Genomic DNA, 15,119 nt, shown 5'->3' with positions numbered 1-15,119 from the left:
GTAAGCTGCAGCGCTGTGGCCATGCCAGACATGCTAGCTCTAACTACAAGTCATCATCATAGTTGTCCGAAGAGCATCGCGTACGACCCCATAAACGGACTACATACACGATACCCTTCAAAAGGGCAGCCGAAACAACACCGACCCTCGTCGTGTTGAATAGGGAATGTGCCCAGTAATCCCCGCGACGCTGATCCCGGCAGCGAGTGTCGTTGAACAGGTAATATGCCTTCTAATGCACTATGTTCCCCCATCGTCATAAGGCATAATGCAAGCTCAAATGCGGTGAGTGGGTATCAGCCTGTCGCTAAACTCCTTTGCTAAATCACTGACGTCCACTAGGCCAAGGAGAACCCATCGTGAAATCCGTATTCATACCCGGTTCTCAAGCCCGGATGAAAAGACATAAGAAAGAGGGAGCGAAGAGAGAGATGGAGAGAGAGAGAGAAAAAAACAAAGAAAACATCGGAGACCGGCGACGGGACCGGGCCTATCGTCTGGCCCGCTTCGGTGCTCGAGCTCCGGACCGCGTGGCACCTCTTTGGGTTCCGGCTAGTAGGACACCCAAGAGATGGTCAAGCCGACAGGAACGAGGATCGTTACTGCAACTCTGGTCTAAGTAGGAAGGATGTCAGTTCACCGGACTTCCTCCAGGACGAAATTCGGTTCACCTACAGAATTCATCTCGTCGACTTTCCACCCTCCTAAAGTCGGCATTCAATTCCCTCTTGATCGGGCCGGTCGCGGGGTTTCCGTCATCGGCAATGGCTTCCGGCTTCTTCTTGCCAAAGCTAATTTCGCACATCACCACTAAATTGCTAAAGAGGTTCGTCGTGACGGTCCGTATTTGTAGAGGATCGCCACGGAGGTCTGACAACAAGACGGTTAGTACTCTCCCCGTATGCTACATGTGCGCCCATGGGGCTATCCATTACCTTCTGACTGGTTTAAGTCGAACAGACTTCGGTACATGAGGATGAATTGCATCATGCATGCCCAGATCGGTAGCCGCTCCTCGGGTTTGAGCCCAGAGTCAAGGGCCTTCCGGAACTGCGCTAGGACGTCGACCTCGCGCGTCTTCATCCTGGATATCGCGATCCGCTTTAGACTTTGGCGAATCTGGCCGGGAAGTTCATCTAAGCAAGGTCCAGAGCCTTGGTAGAAGAACTTCTGATGGCTCCAAATTCTGTACAGACACCTCATTTCATGAACCTTGCGAACAAGATCGTACTAATAGCGAGTCAGTATGTACACACGGCGAGGATAGCTAAACAGGATGCTGACATGCGGTAGGAAGGACTGCCCGCTTCGGGCGTAGTTTCTAACTAGGGCGTCCAGAGCTGTTTGAAAGTCGGAGGCTCCATCGCCGAGCATCTGGCACGAGGCCCATTCGATAAGTACCTTGTCCTCGGGGGCTTGTTCGGGATTCCAGACGTATCGGGGAGCGGGCTGCCCTTGGCCGGCTTGCCCCCTCTGACATCTCAGGTTTCCACCGAGACTGTGACCTTCGTCCTGGGAGACCGAGATAGGCAAGGACTGCCCGAGGATGTTACCCTGTCCGAAGAAAACTTCCCACTTTAGAGGGACACCCCTCTGCGACACGACAGACAGATTCGAGTCCGCCTCTGTGGAAAGAGAAAAAAAAAAAAGGTTAGCTATGGAGAACTGGAGGCGAATCTGCTCTGAAGAAAAGCAAGACATGGGCAGCGAGGGTCACATACTCCAGATCACCTGAAAGACGTGGTCATTGCTGGGGGAAGGACGGCGGAAACACATGTGTTCGGCCAGGTCGCCGTCGTCGTGGCCGTATTTGGCTGCATCGGCCATACAGCGCGAGCAAGGGACTTGCTGGTCACACTTGGGAGCGGATTAGGACGAGCGGCTACCGGGGAAATCGTCACGGTTCACTTACAGTGACCTTACGCGTCTTACACCGGAAACAAGCGCCAATTCTGCGCATCTGAGCAACCTTTTCGGGGTTTTCTAGGGGACGATGCCGCTTACCACGGCTCAGCGGGGAGTCGGCAGAGGCGGAGCTAGGGCTGCTATGGCACGGCGATCCTGCCCCACTGGAGGAGGCGGGGAACAGGGGGCTGCTACGGCCGGATCCCTGAAGGTCGGCCCCAGTTGAGCCCAGGGTACCGTCAATGTCCACGGTGTAGGGATACGGCTCTCCGCCATTGGGTCTGATCTCCCTCGCGGGCACGGTGAAGATGTCATCGTGTTGCTTGATCTGCTTTACGGCTGCTTTGAAGTTGAGGGTGTCCTCGGCGGGCCGGGGGGAAGGGGCGCCGTCCTCGTCCGAAGAGCCGGAGGTGAGCCCGGGGATGGACGAGGCGTCAGACCGGCTCGGCGAGGCGGCATCGGCGGCTGGAGCGTCGCCATAGAAACGTGTATAGTCAAAGTACTGGTCGAATTCATCCTGTGGGGCAGGGCCCTTGGACTTCCTCTTGGGGAGCCCGCCAATAAAGTCAGGGATCTCGGATGTGATCTGGGATAGGTTGCTATTGCTCATGACGGCGGTTGCGTGGCTCGTGTAAGTCGCCTGTATATGTAGGTACGTTCCTTTGTCAGACCGTGCACGAGACAAATCAGCAAACGCCAGCGGGTCGCTTCGGCAGCTGAAGTGGGGGAAAACGACGATAAGTGAGGTTGACGACCAAAGGGGCACGGGTGGTGAACTGTCAGGAATTGCTGCTAAGACATCGTCTCATGTCGAGGACGACCCCAAAGCCCGCACCTGCGAGTACCTCTCGAGAACAGGCACCGCGGCCCCTCCACGCTCATTGGCGGCGATGCGCCAGTCCTAGGGGCTGAATCGACCTATAGATACCCCGGTCCCGACCGAACGGGTAGTCTGACGGCTCGCCAGTGATTTGCCGTCGCACCCAGGCCACTGGGACGCCGAATCATGTGACGGGGCCAGCTCAGCCAGGGGTTCCCGGGAGCGCCTCTCTATTGCTAGGTATTTATTTATTCGCCGGACTGACCAGTTATATCCCTCCTTTTTTTTTTTTCTTTCTTTCTCTCTTTTCCTGTGAGGCACCATGTGGGAGCGCAACGCGCGACAACTCTCACCGAGAATTGCGACGAGCCGTTGCGAGCAGGTAGACAGCCCCGAACTGTGCGGCCGCACACCATCAGGAAAAGAGCCTACCTGCGGCATCGTCGCGACAATTTCCCAGGACTTGCTAAACCGATTTGGAAAATTGCCGGGGGATCTGGTGAGAGAACCCGCGCATGGGTTTGTCGGACCTGCCTACACATATTTGTAAATGTAAGAGGGTGGCACGTAGGTAGGTATTGTTGTTGTTATTGTCGCTGTTGTTGCCATCGCTGCTGTCACCTTTTCGATTCTTCTTCTTCTCCCTTGCCTAGGTACCTACCTACCTAGGTACCTACCTGCCTCCTACCTTCGTAGGTAGACATACCAGTACATCCGTACCCATGTAGGCATGTACGAGTGCATGCATATATGTAGGCATGTTAGAGGTTAGGTAGCTATGTGTGATGCCTACAGATCGAGGCAGGGTATTCCGCGATCAAAGGTACTAGCTTGCGTGGAACGCCCCGTTGGTTCCGCACCCTCGCGATCCTACCGTGATGGGCGCGGCCACCCTTGACCCATGACCCTTCCCGTGCGTCAGTCGCCCAAAGGCCAGTCTCCTCACCGAAAACGGGCAGATGTATCTACATATATGTATATGTGGTGCATGCGCGCGCAGGAATGTGCATCGTCCGGTCCAGGAGCATCTCCGCCTTCTCCCCCCCCCCCCCACGCAACCGTCGGATGGAGCGAGAATGCTAGCAAAAGGCCCGGTGCTAGTAATACCAAACCAGCCTACGTATACGTGTTGTGTGTGTGTGTGTGACGGCCGTCGACTCCCCTCCCCCCGTTCCTTTTCCTTTTCCCCTTCTCCTCCCCTCTCTTCCCTCCTTTCTCTTCTTCTCCCTTCCCTCCCCAGCATCCTCGACACCACACCTCTCCCCAGCGCTCTTCTAGAAACCTAGAGGGGCGTCGGGCCAGGCCAGCATACAAGAGAGAGACATTCCGAGCACCCAGAACATCAAGTACGATGAAGGGTCCCATGCTCTGCGGATGCTCGCTGTCGTCGGCGAGCTCAGAGGTTGTAACAATTACGCCTGTAATGGTCGGCCGAAGGGTCTGCTACGCCCGCCCTCATCGGGATGGAGTAGTGCGACCCGGTCCCGCGCGTCGGGGTCCCAGCTTCGGGTCATTCACACTGGATCGGGGTTTTCTCCCCAGCGCAGATACCTAGTGACGCAGTCCAGGCGATCTCCGCGCGCTTTGGCTGGTGTCGTGGGTTGCAATTTCAATCACCCGCGAACGGGCGCTCTGGGGTGCGTAGCGCCGAGGGTTTCCCTAGAGGGGAGAGCGTTGGTAGGCAAAATCCTGATGATTCCACTTAGTGAGTCTAAACCCCAGCGACAGTGCGCTACAACGTTGCTGACCAGCCGAGGACGGACGGGGCAGGCGAGACGCATACACAGACCGATGGAGAGGGAGGAGTACGAGGCTCTTCGATTTACGGCCGCGCTGGGTCTCGGGACGGATTAATACCTAAGCCCGGCAGCGGCGGAAGAGAAGGGGAGAGAGAGGGTAGACGGTCAGCTCAATGTCCAGCGCCAGAAGGCGATCTTGGTCATCGGTCTCACAAAGCATCTGGTTCGGCGAGCCGGAGGGAGGGGGGCACCAGGTAACCGGCTGGTTCGAACCGGGTGGATCCTAGGTTGCGGATATGGAGCTATGCCAGGCGTTCGAATCTCTCGCGTGAAAAGTGGTCTTTTGCGTCGCCATCGGCGCTGTCGGTGGTTCTGCAGCGTGCTTTTTGGATGTCCGCTCGGCACGAGCAACAAGGCTCATCGCGGTTAGTATCCTCCCCCCTTCCTCCAATACGTAACACTGTGTGTTATAACTCAATTATAGCTCAACCGTCTACCTCTTCTGGGCTTCTCGGCCTTTCTAGGCAAGGCATAGGGGAAATTTCTAACGCGGGATGGTTTCTAGAAGTCAATTCCTCTCCCACGAGACCTTTTTTTCGACGTTGGCGTGGCCCTACATCGGCCGGATAAACGATTCTATTAACCGCCACATACTCGTGGGCAATGACGTACCTAGCTTGCTAGTGGGGCCGCATCGACTTGTCGGGCCGTCCGCACTGTAAGATGCCCACCTGACAGCTGGGGGCGTAGCTGTGACGACACCCACGTCCCCCACCAAGATTGCTCCACACGCACAAGTGGAAGCAGCCGTGTCACAGCTGTCACAACTCTCACATTACTGCGTTTTACCGTAACGCGGTTAGGACACACAATAGCCCGCCAAACCGCTACGGCCTAACCTGCGCGTCTTCCAAGCATCTGCCCAGCCCACTATATACAGGTGGGTACCTATCCAGGCACGACGAAAGGCACTTTGGCCCGCGTACCTAAGGGGAGGTTTTAGGTACCCCAGGTAGGTGGGCAGAGCCAAGGCCGGGTTGCGCTGGAACTAGCCCCGCATCAGGTTTTTCCCCGAGGTCACAAAAAGGTAGGCCATGCAATCAGTAATGCTCCTTTCTCCCGACCGACGACGAGCCAGAGACGGACGACGGCACGTCGACCATTCCCCTGGCAACTCCCGACCAGCTACGAACGAGCTGCTCCTCGCGAGCGGGCAAGCCAAGAAGAACCAGCAAAAGAGCGGTAAAAGGGCGGATGCGCACCCGATTCTTTTCGGTATCCAGATATCATCTACCTAGATTACCCGAGACAGCAGAGCAATACCTGCGTGCCGCGGACCTGCTTGGCTACCTAGGCCTGTTTCGGCCATTCTTTTTTTTTTTTAATCCCGCTTTTTCCTCTCCTTTTCTGCCTCCTCCCCGAGATCCCATATATGCATACCTATTCGTCTGGGACCTTCACCCTTCCCGTTCTAGAGCCAATCGCCATCCATGTTACATTCGTGCGCACGCGAGGCCCGACGAAGTTTCGTCCCGCGACACTACGGTAGGAAGCTGGCACAGGTCAGCACGAAAGTAAACCCTTGGAGCTCGGGTCCGTCGCCTATACCACGTGCTCCACGTGCTGCTCCCACTCAGCGACCGCTGCCGCTGCTTCGACTTCCACGTACACTGCAGACACCTGGCACCACCTGCGGCCGCGACCCACGACGGCCAGAACGGTACCTGCCACTAGCGAAGCCGCCGGTCTACACTTGCCATTATCAAGCCAATCACGCCATCCCGTCCGCCCAGTTGGCGGGCCGGTGCATGCAGCGTTTGCACCACACCAGCAGCAGCGACCGCGCCGGCCACAGCACTGGCAACAGTAACAACGCATCTTCGACCCCTCCCCCTCCTTTTCCCACCCTCCATTCGTCCTCGAGCGACCCCGTCAATTTTCACCCTCCTCCACCTATGCCATCTCTACCACCAACCCCCCATTCTCCTACAAGAACAACAACCGCCGCCGCTGCCGCTGCTGCAACAACAACTGCGACAAGCACAACATTATCCTCGTCGTCGCCCTCGCTATCTCCAACATCCTGCCCCCTCCCCCCTGCCGCAATTGCATCCCATCGCGCTGCACTGCTGGCTCGCCACTTCTCGACTTCCTCCTCCTCATCCTCGCCCGAGCCGTCTCGAGAGCATCGCAGGCCAGCCCCCCAACCGACCATGGCTTCGCCTTACAGCGTGCGTAAGGTCGCTGCTCCCAACACGCTGGAGCACCGCGTCTACATCGAGAAGGATGGCATCCCACTGTCTCCCTTCCACGACATTCCTCTCTATGCCAACCAGGAGCAGACCATCCTGAACATGATCGTCGAGATCCCTAGATGGAGCAACGCAAAGCTCGAGGTATTTACTCTGATTTTCTGTCATCCTTTTCCTGCCCTGCCTTGACGTACCCCTCCTGCCGATCAGCCTTGCTCGCTTTTGCTAACTAGGCCGTCCATTCGTCCGGTCGCCTCTAGATCTCCAAGGACGAGCTCTTGAATCCTATTAAACAGGATGTCAAGAAGGGAAAGCTACGCTATGTCCGAAACTGCTTCCCTCATAAGGGTTATCTTTGGAACTACGGAGCCTTTCCTCAGGTAAATATCGCCCTTGCGCCCGTTTTCGTTTTCTGGTACCCTGAGCGCGTCCTCTCCGCTGCTTACTACTCCGCATGGTTACTTACTATTACTAACATCACGGCGCACCTCTAGACTTGGGAAGACCCCAACTCCATCCACCCCGAGACCAAGGCCAAGGGAGATAATGACCCCCTCGACGTCTGCGAGATCGGGGAGCTTGTCGGCTACCCCGGCCAGATCAAGCAGGTCAAAGTCCTGGGGGTGATGGCCCTTCTCGACGAAGAGGAGACTGACTGGAAAGTCATCGTCGTTGACGTGAACGACCCCTTGGCCCCCAAGCTGAACGACGTCGAGGATGTCGAGCGCCATCTCCCCGGCCTCCTCCGCGCCACCAATGAATGGTTCCGCATTTACAAGATCCCAGACGGAAAGCCCGAGAACCAATTCGCCTTCACCGGCGAGTGCAAAAATAAAACGTGAGTGTAACTGCCGCGCATGACCTATAAGAGCACCCTTGGTCGCTGACGAATACCGCTTAGCTACGCCGTGGACGTTATTCGCGAATGCGCCGAAGCGTGGGAGAGGTTGATCACCGGCAAGACCTTGCCTGGTGGGATTTCCACGTAAGTACACACAGATAGGTTACAACGAGATTGGTCGTTCCGTTTCGTTCGCGCGGCTGACGTGTCTTCAGGACCAACTTGACCGTTGCTCACTCGCCGAGTCGCGTTAACCCCGACCAATTGCCTCCTCTGCCCCCCAATGAGGATCTTCCTCCGGAGAAGATTGACAGCTCTATTGACAAGTGGTTCTTTATCAGCGGCGCCGCCGCATGAGCTAGATAGTCCTGTGGATTACGGTAGAGAAAAGTTTCATAGGCGGATGCGGGAGCTCAAGATTATGGACGATCCAAGTTAGTATACTCGGCGCAACGCCCTTTAGTTGCAATGCAGATAGGTCTAGCGGGGACGCTCCCATTCGTAGAACATGATGCCCGAATTTGTCCCCTTGACCCGTCATGATTTGGCCATCATGGTGTGACTGACCGGAAAGAAGGATATTTAATAGTATGGTGGTCCTTTTAGATGGTTTACGAAAGCGCTATGCGGTTGCGAGCCTAGGCGGACAGCGCCCGATGGTTTCTTCGGTAGTGCAAGTAGTTACGGATACAGACGGCGCGATCAGCCCTCGGCCAAGTCAGCCTGTTTTTGCAACGCTCGTGAATGCCGATCGACCTCCTCCACGATGCCTTTTATGCCGAGTATCTCGCCGTCGAGATGCATTTCCTTACCATCCTCTTCGGCGGGTGTTAGCGGGAACACGGGCGGTAAGGGGGGCAGGATCGGACGTACTGAACTTGATGTGAAGGGTGGCTGGCTCGGTCGAACTCCGCGGCAGGAGTTTTGTGTTTATTTGCATGCCGGCCTGCCGGGCATTGGCGGGGAGCCAGTTGAAGAACAGCCTGGTGGCTCGAGAGGCTGCAGAGAAGGGGTTGAACTTAACGTTCACTTCGGTGATGAACTGTGTGATCATGGCGCCGGCTTCCCCGACAGATAGAGGTATCGACCGAGTCGTTGGTAGGATACGATGACCGCCTCCAGGCTACCTGTGGATAGATAGGTATATATCCGGTTATTACCACAGACCCATGGCACATGCGGAATTGCCGGTGAGGAAGTTCAGCAGAAGGCTGTGTGATCGAACTTACTTGCGCATCGAACCGAGGGCAGACTCTTGCCTTCGCCTCCTCACATATATGCGGATGGGACGGATCTTGTGGGTGCGAGAAGTCAAGATATCGTGCCTCCAGTCACGATGTAAAATTCCGGTCCACCTTGATCGGATACTTAAGTACATACATCTAGGTGCCCAGGCAGGCCCTGGATTTCGTGTGGCGGTGCATGGCGCGTGGTGCACAGCCACATGAATCCCCACCCTATCTACATATGTACATAATGCTCCTAATTGCACGGGGGAACTTGCAACGTCACCATTAAGGGGAACAGGAACAAAATCCGTCGTCAGCCTATCAATTACCTTTGCCTGTGGCTTTTTCACAGCTTGAATTCCCCCCCCCCCGTCTACGAACGCGACTGAATTACCATATGCGGGACGCGCCACCTCGAACAGTTTCTAAAGGCTTTAGGCTCAGATCAAACAGATCGATATGTCTTCTGAGGCCTTGGCGAGGCGCTTTACCGACCTTCAAGACCGTCTCACCGTCTTACAGGACGCGACAAACCAGCTCAAGGAGCTAATCGACCGCCTGGCAAATTTCCACTTCCAACCGGGATCTGTGCCGCTCGATAGTGCTGAGGATGACCACGTCGGTACCGAGCTCAGCCTCGAGATTAACCAGGTGCTCAGGGAGCAGGAGGAGGAGTTGGAACTGCTCCAGGAGGAGATAATAGACATCCCGCCTAATCGGTCCGGCGGCGAGCTGGCGCACGATAGGGATCGCCTGACGGACGGCGCCAATCGACTTGGGCTCGAATTGCAAGGGTGTGTTTTGCTCTCCCCGTTCCCTGTCCGCCGCTGCCGCGCACCCACACATGTATTAGCGATAATCTCTACATCTGCATACGCTACTCTGTGACTATGGGACATGGAAGGCTAACCCCGCTATAGGTGCCGAAAAGCCTTACGACGAGCCCAAATTTCGGCGAAACGTAACTTAGAGCTCGCACAGCGGCGCGAGCGCGAGCTGCTGTATGCTTCGTTCTCCCGCAATCCCCGGGCGTCGGGTACGTCCTCCCGGGCTGCGACGCCGGAAGCCGGCCCGCAGCCGGCGCCGCCGGGTCGGCGCAAACCGGGGGCGGGTCGGGCCCCACGCTCCAAGGAGGAGCAGATGCTCAACGCCAGCAGCGACGTGACGGAGTCGTTGCGACGCACGCATGACATGATGGCGGCCGAGCTGTCCAAGAGTGACTTCGCGCACGCTGCTCTGCGCGAGTCGACCGCCGCCCTGTCTCAGCTATCCGACAACTACTCGCGCCTTGAAACCATGCTGTCTAGCTCGCGCGCGCTCCTCGGCACCCTGCTGAGGAGCCAGAAGACCGACACTTGGTACCTGCAGTCGGCCTTCTACTTGCTTGTCGTGACCGTCGCCTGGCTCATATTCCGTCGGCTTCTCTGGGGCCCGACTTGGTGGCTCGTCTGGCTGCCGCTCAAGCTGCTCTTCCGAGGTGCCTTATTCGGCGTGACGAGCACGGCTAGCATCGCGCAACGGGGGTCGTCGCAGGGTGTGGATACAAGTGCGAGTCAGACACCAGGCTCGGAGTCGGTAGCAGTGTACGCTACCACGACGGCGCGAGGGGCGCAGCTGGATGGCGAAGGGGCTCCAACCGTGCAGGTCAACTTTCGGTCAGAGCCACTGAGGGAATCCCCCGGCTCGGAGTCCATGGTGGAGCATGTTGGAAAGGTAATCGACGAGGCGGCGGAGGAGCCTCACGAGGGGGGAGCAGGGGAGGATGAGAAGGCTGAGAGCGACAGACAAGGGCCGGCAGAGCGGGAAGGGGAGCAGGGGACCGTGCTGAGGGAACGCCGTGGCGACGAGCCCCCCAATCCGAAGAAACGGGTGATGGAGGATGACCCCGGTAGCACCGGGCGAGAGAGCGACGACAGCAGCAGCAGCAGCAGCGAGAGGCGTAGGGATGAGCTGTAAGATTGGGAAACGAGGACTAGCATTCTAGCTAGTGTACCTGTCTCTTTTTCGACCGCCCTTTATCCCCGTGTGTACTGAGTAGGGTAAGGGTGTGAGGGGGGTGATTGGTAGTTTTTAACACACGTAATCGCTGTATTTGTATCATCGTCAGAAGAACACCACCTAGTGTTGTTCTATCTAGAAGGAGACGTATTAAAAAGGAGAGAGCTCTAAGATGAGGCAGTTGACATACCTGTAGATAGGTACATAATTGGGTACATAACCCACAGGGTTAGGGGTGATGTGACGTAAAGTGGAGGCAAGGACTGGTCAGACTGGAACGAGATAATACCCGGCAGCCGCATATCAGATATTCCGTCCGTTTCGACAGGTATATTAAAATCCGCCCCGTCATCCACCAACTCCTCTCTTCATTATCATTACTACCTCACGTACTTCTTTACACTCACACACGCCACCCAGAGAGGCCCCGACCCGTCTCTCCTCCTCTACCGGGCTTCCTGGTTCTTTGAACATCTGCTTGCCGTCCGAAACCCTGGTTGGTTCGCCGGTTGCCGGTGCTCCCCTCCCCATGCGAGGCGGGCGCGAGCTGGCCGGGGGGAGAGGCCGGACCGGCTTCCGTTTTTTTACGTATCTATTCCTTTGTCCTTGGGCGGGAAGATGACCCCGGCCGGGGTCTAGGTCTCTTTGCCTTTCGCCCTTAAATGCCACCTTTACGCCAAGTATTCAAAGCAATGCTGTATATCTTCTAAACGGCTCGTGGTCAACGGCACAATGGAGACAAGCCGTGGGACCCAAGTTGCGAGGGTCACGGCGGTGAGTTGTCACTCGCCCTCTCCTCCGCGTCGTCGCTGAAAGAAGATTCGTACACAACCAAGCTCCCCTCCCTCTTCTTCCCATTCTTATTCTTCTTGTCCCCGTCTTCCTCTTTCTCTCCTTCCCTCTGTCTTTCTACGTGTCTACGTTTCCCCTGGATTAGGAAAGCAACCAAGTTTGTGCATGCTACATCTGTATCCGGCGTTTTCATTCTCTTTAGCTATGCCTATGTGCCGTATGTGTTCACCGAGCCGGGACAAAGTCTGTGTTGAGACTTGGACATTACGGATCCCCTTTCTCATTATCCTCCATCGACAAGGACGAGTTGAGTTGGTGTTGTTAAAAGAAGAGAGGAGGGGATATGAGGGTATCATCGCCACCATTACATATCTCGCCGGCCAGTTCTGGTCTCTCACTTCACTTCACTTCGGCCCTTCTTCTATGCCCAACGATGAGTAGATAAAATGCCGAATTTCCCCTGCCCGGTCCTCTCTAACCACAGAACAAGCGCATGCATAACACGACAACACGTACGCCAACGCCAAGATGGGCAGACACACAAGAGTGCTTCTGCGGGGGCTGGCCGAGGAGCTCCCCGGTAACGGCAATAACCACACCAAATAGAACACCCTGCTCTCCCACCCGCCTCCCTAGAAAGGGGTGAAAACGAGAAGAAAACCCAGGGAAACAAATCTTTCAAGAGGAATCACAAGAATGAAGGTTGTGGAAGAGCCACGAGAACCAGATACGATTTAAATACAACCTAAACTCCCACCTTTATTTCTCTTACGCCCTTTCCCCTTTAAAAACGTTCGAGACTCACACACACACTCTCTCCTCTCCCCTCTCCTCTTACTTGTTCATATTTCCCGTGTCTTCCTCGCGTCATCATATCTCCTCTCAAACCCTAGCAGCTAGGTATCTAGGGCCCCTCCGAGAAAAAGGACTCCAAGCTAACTCCCCGGGCTGTCTGTCGTCCCGAGCAAGCCGTCGATGTCGTCGAGGTGGAAGTCGGCACCCGCGGCTAACGTCTCCCATCCGTCGTCGATCCTGGCGGCCGCCGCGAGAGGGTCATCTTGCCACGGGTCTGTCGTCGCTACCGCCCCCAGCCCCACTCCACTGCCGTCGTGGGCCCGGAATGCCGTGTCGGCCGCCACCGCCGCGTGCCGGTGCGGGTGTTGGCCACCGTAGTCGCTGCCCTGGTCCACCGCCGAAGCTCCGCCGAAGATCCCTAGCGCGTCGTACGCGTCGTGGATGCCGCTGGCACCGGACTGCGTCATGAGCGAGGGATCGATCTGGTGGTGGTGGTGGTGTGGAGGCTCCGGAGGGAGCGATGCGTGCAGGTGAGAGGCCGGGCGCGGAGGAGGAGGCCCGTATCCCGGCCCCATCATCTCCCCGTAGTGGTCCACCGGCGAGCCGTGGAACGAGGTCGCGGGCGAGCTGTTCGCTTTGTTCATGTATATACCCTCGACGAAGGCCGGGGCATGGGACGGCGCCATACCGCTGCTGCTGCTAGCGTACGCTGGGAGGTGTTGGGGGTATCCGCTCGCCTGCTGGTGGTGGTAATACCCGAGCCCTGTGCTGTACTCGCCCGGCCGCGGCTTGCTCCCGGGCCCGACCCCTGCGTACTGGAATGGCGGTGGCTGCTGCTGGTGGAGTGCGTACGAAAGCCGCGCTGGGTGCGGTGACGGCGAGTGTGCTGCGTACTGGTGGTGGAGCGCGTATGCAGGCCGCGCCACCCCTGGGGGCCGATACTCGGCGTCCGGATCGTATATAGATGAGGGCCTGCCGAGCCGCGACCCATTGCGCGACGGTGGTGCGCTGACGTCCCACTCATAGCCCTCGAGATCGGAGCCGTCGTCCGAGTCGCCGGTGCCCCCCCTACTGCTGCCGCGGCCGCCTGCGTCTGCTCCTGCGCCGCCGGGAACAAGCTTCTTGTTCTTAGCCTTGGCCGGGGCGAACTTGTAGTCGGGGAAGGCGAGTTTGTGATTCGCGCGTTCAATTTTGGCCCACGCGTCGTACTGGTCGCGCAACTCCTGCGACTCCATGTTCCAACTGGTGCCGCAGACTTGGGATATGACCTGGTGGTTGTCATGCTTCTTCCACTCCTTGGTGCGGTTCTGGTAGGCCTTGCGGTACAGCATGAATGCGTTCATCGGCCGCTTGACCTTGCCCTCTTTCGAGTCGCGCACCTCGGCTTGCCGTACGTCCGGCGACCGGTTCACGTACTCCTCGATGTTAGTGTCCGTCACGTTCGAGACATCCTTAACGAGCTCGCTCAGCGGCGCCTCGAGCACCACCGCCGGCTCATCCCCGGCCCCTCCCTTCCCTTTCCTCTTTTTCGTCTTTCGGGCGGCGCCAGCGCCCCGGCTTCCTCCGCCGGCTGCCCCCCTCGATGGTCGAGGTGACGACTTCTCGATGCGCGATGCCTGTGGGCCGAGCACTGGGGTGTCCCTGTGCGCCCGGCTGCTGATAGTTCTACCGCTTCTCGTCGTCATGGCGTCGTTCTGTATAGGTGTTGGAGGAGATGTCGCAGGAGTGCTGTATGCGTTGTGAGGTGTCTTGAATTTTTTTTTATATTAGAGCAAGCCATGAGCCAGGGGAGCGACCGCACCTCGAAGGAAAAAGGGGTTGAGACCAAAGGGGACAAAGGGACTAAATATAATCTCTTGTCTCTCTATTCACTCGTTCACGCCGTTCACACTTTCATTCTTTCTCTTCTACAGTTTCTTTCATAACATGGGACATACGTACCAATGATGACGTCGTATCCGGTAACTGAGGATACGGGCTGGGCTCTATGTAGCTCTGCTGATAGCCGCTGTACGACGAGGTGGAAGGGGCCGCCGTCGCGGCGTAGGGAGACCCGTGATCGTACACGGGCATGGTCAACTGCGGCTGCGGCGCCGGACTGGAATACCGCGAGTGTGGGTTCGAGCTTATGTGGTTGTGCACATCGATGGGTGGAGCCGAGGCGTTATGCTGGATCAGCTGCTGGAATTGGCTTTGGAAGATGTCATCGGCGGCCTCAGAGAGGTTGTTGGCGCTATTCGAGGGCGCGGGGGACGGCGGATCGGTCTTCTCCATCTCGTCGGTTCCTCCCCGCGGGACGGTAGCGGACGATAGGCAAGATGGATACGTAGTAGGACTTGGGCCAAAGTGGGGGCCTCGGGATAGAAAGCGTAATAATAGTAATAGCGGCACAGGAGGAGGAGGGAGGAGGAGGAGAGGAGGTTGATAGATGTTAAGATTGGGGAGAATCTAGGATGATTTTAGTAGGTACTAAAGGAAGCCCCCTTTAAGGAGAACCACTGGCTTCTTTCTCCAGCAACAGAGTAGATTAGTAGTATGAGGATAAGTCGTAGAGATACCTTTCTCTTCAGCTATCCAGTCGTTGCTTTTGGGCTTTCTTCTTCTCCTTCTCTGCGCCCCCCTTCTATCTCTCTTCTCGACAAGTGATGGCGCGCCGCACCTCTTCAAAGTTGATATGGAAATCGACCAGACAGCAACAATCCAAGTTGAGCGTATTTCTCACTTCCGAGACCCCTCCTCCGAAAAAAA

General features: G+C 56.9%; 6 protein-coding genes across 6 annotated transcripts; 2 read left to right on the top strand and 4 right to left on the bottom strand.

Annotated features, from left to right (window-relative positions):
- Window positions 1-324: 324 nt before the first annotated feature.
- Window positions 325-1,461, bottom strand: GGS23DRAFT_89463 (uncharacterized protein). The gene is made up of 4 exons (XM_051521380.1): window positions 1,285-1,461; window positions 936-1,230; window positions 676-870; window positions 325-615 (listed from the first exon to the last, which is right to left on the bottom strand). The coding sequence occupies exons 1-4, from the start codon at window positions 1,372-1,374 to the stop codon at window positions 491-493; spliced, it is 705 nt and encodes a 234-aa protein (XP_051371430.1). The 5' UTR covers window positions 1,375-1,461; the 3' UTR covers window positions 325-490.
- GGS23DRAFT_571527 (uncharacterized protein) lies at window positions 1,294-3,000 on the bottom strand. The gene is made up of 2 exons (XM_051516582.1): window positions 1,722-3,000; window positions 1,294-1,625 (listed from the first exon to the last, which is right to left on the bottom strand). The coding sequence occupies exon 1, from the start codon at window positions 2,513-2,515 to the stop codon at window positions 1,898-1,900; it is 618 nt and encodes a 205-aa protein (XP_051371429.1). The 5' UTR covers window positions 2,516-3,000; the 3' UTR covers window positions 1,294-1,625; window positions 1,722-1,897.
- A 3,677-nt stretch (window positions 3,001-6,677) lies between these two features.
- Window positions 6,678-7,914, top strand: GGS23DRAFT_597500 (inorganic pyrophosphatase; the record flags this gene model as incomplete). Its single annotated transcript, XM_051518632.1, has 5 exons — window positions 6,678-6,860; window positions 6,977-7,096; window positions 7,211-7,554; window positions 7,618-7,701; window positions 7,773-7,914. 5 exons carry the CDS (start codon window positions 6,678-6,680, stop codon window positions 7,912-7,914), a joined length of 873 nt encoding a protein of 290 aa, XP_051371428.1.
- Window positions 7,915-8,259: 345 nt separating this feature from the next.
- Window positions 8,260-8,611, bottom strand: GGS23DRAFT_597499 (putative ribosomal protein YmL44, mitochondrial; the record flags this gene model as incomplete). The annotated part of the gene is made up of 2 exons (XM_051518631.1): window positions 8,260-8,375; window positions 8,431-8,611. 2 exons carry the CDS (start codon window positions 8,609-8,611, stop codon window positions 8,260-8,262), a joined length of 297 nt encoding a protein of 98 aa, XP_051371427.1.
- Window positions 8,612-9,077: 466 nt separating this feature from the next.
- On the top strand, window positions 9,078-11,129 carry GGS23DRAFT_89009 (Sec20-domain-containing protein). Its single transcript, XM_051521377.1, has 2 exons — window positions 9,078-9,580; window positions 9,707-11,129. The coding sequence occupies exons 1-2, from the start codon at window positions 9,246-9,248 to the stop codon at window positions 10,740-10,742; spliced, it is 1,371 nt and encodes a 456-aa protein (XP_051371426.1). The 5' UTR covers window positions 9,078-9,245; the 3' UTR covers window positions 10,743-11,129.
- Window positions 11,130-12,264: 1,135 nt separating this feature from the next.
- On the bottom strand, window positions 12,265-14,845 carry GGS23DRAFT_88967 (uncharacterized protein). Its single transcript, XM_051521376.1, has 2 exons — window positions 14,313-14,845; window positions 12,265-14,119 (listed from the first exon to the last, which is right to left on the bottom strand). The coding sequence occupies exons 1-2, from the start codon at window positions 14,643-14,645 to the stop codon at window positions 12,512-12,514; spliced, it is 1,941 nt and encodes a 646-aa protein (XP_051371425.1). The 5' UTR covers window positions 14,646-14,845; the 3' UTR covers window positions 12,265-12,511.
- Window positions 14,846-15,119: the final 274 nt, after the last annotated feature.

This window comes from Durotheca rogersii (genome assembly GCF_024521655.1).
Source record: "Durotheca rogersii strain YMJ 92031201 chromosome Unknown GGS23scaffold_12, whole genome shotgun sequence".
In the NCBI taxonomy this organism is placed as follows: domain Eukaryota; kingdom Fungi; phylum Ascomycota; class Sordariomycetes; order Xylariales; family Xylariaceae; genus Durotheca; species Durotheca rogersii.
This window is presented reverse-complemented; position numbering and strand designations above follow the sequence as displayed.

Coding starts and splice junctions, on each gene's coding strand:
- GGS23DRAFT_89463 (XM_051521380.1), bottom strand. CDS start 1,374: ATGCTCGGCGATGGAGCCTCCGACTTTCAAACAGCTCTGGACGCCCTA. Junction 871..935: donor CGACTTAAACCAGTCAGAAG/GTAATGGATAGC, acceptor TCTTGTTGTCAG/ACCTCCGTGGCGATCCTCTA. Junction 616..675: donor AAGTCGACGAGATGAATTCT/GTAGGTGAACCG, acceptor CTTCCTACTTAG/ACCAGAGTTGCAGTAACGAT.
- GGS23DRAFT_571527 (XM_051516582.1), bottom strand. CDS start 2,515: ATGAGCAATAGCAACCTATCCCAGATCACATCCGAGATCCCTGACTTT.
- GGS23DRAFT_89009 (XM_051521377.1), top strand. CDS start 9,246: ATGTCTTCTGAGGCCTTGGCGAGGCGCTTTACCGACCTTCAAGACCGT. Junction 9,581..9,706: donor CTTGGGCTCGAATTGCAAGG/GTGTGTTTTGCT, acceptor ACCCCGCTATAG/GTGCCGAAAAGCCTTACGAC.
- GGS23DRAFT_88967 (XM_051521376.1), bottom strand. CDS start 14,645: ATGGAGAAGACCGATCCGCCGTCCCCCGCGCCCTCGAATAGCGCCAAC. Junction 14,120..14,312: donor CGGATACGACGTCATCATTG/GTACGTATGTCC, acceptor AAAAAATTCAAG/ACACCTCACAACGCATACAG.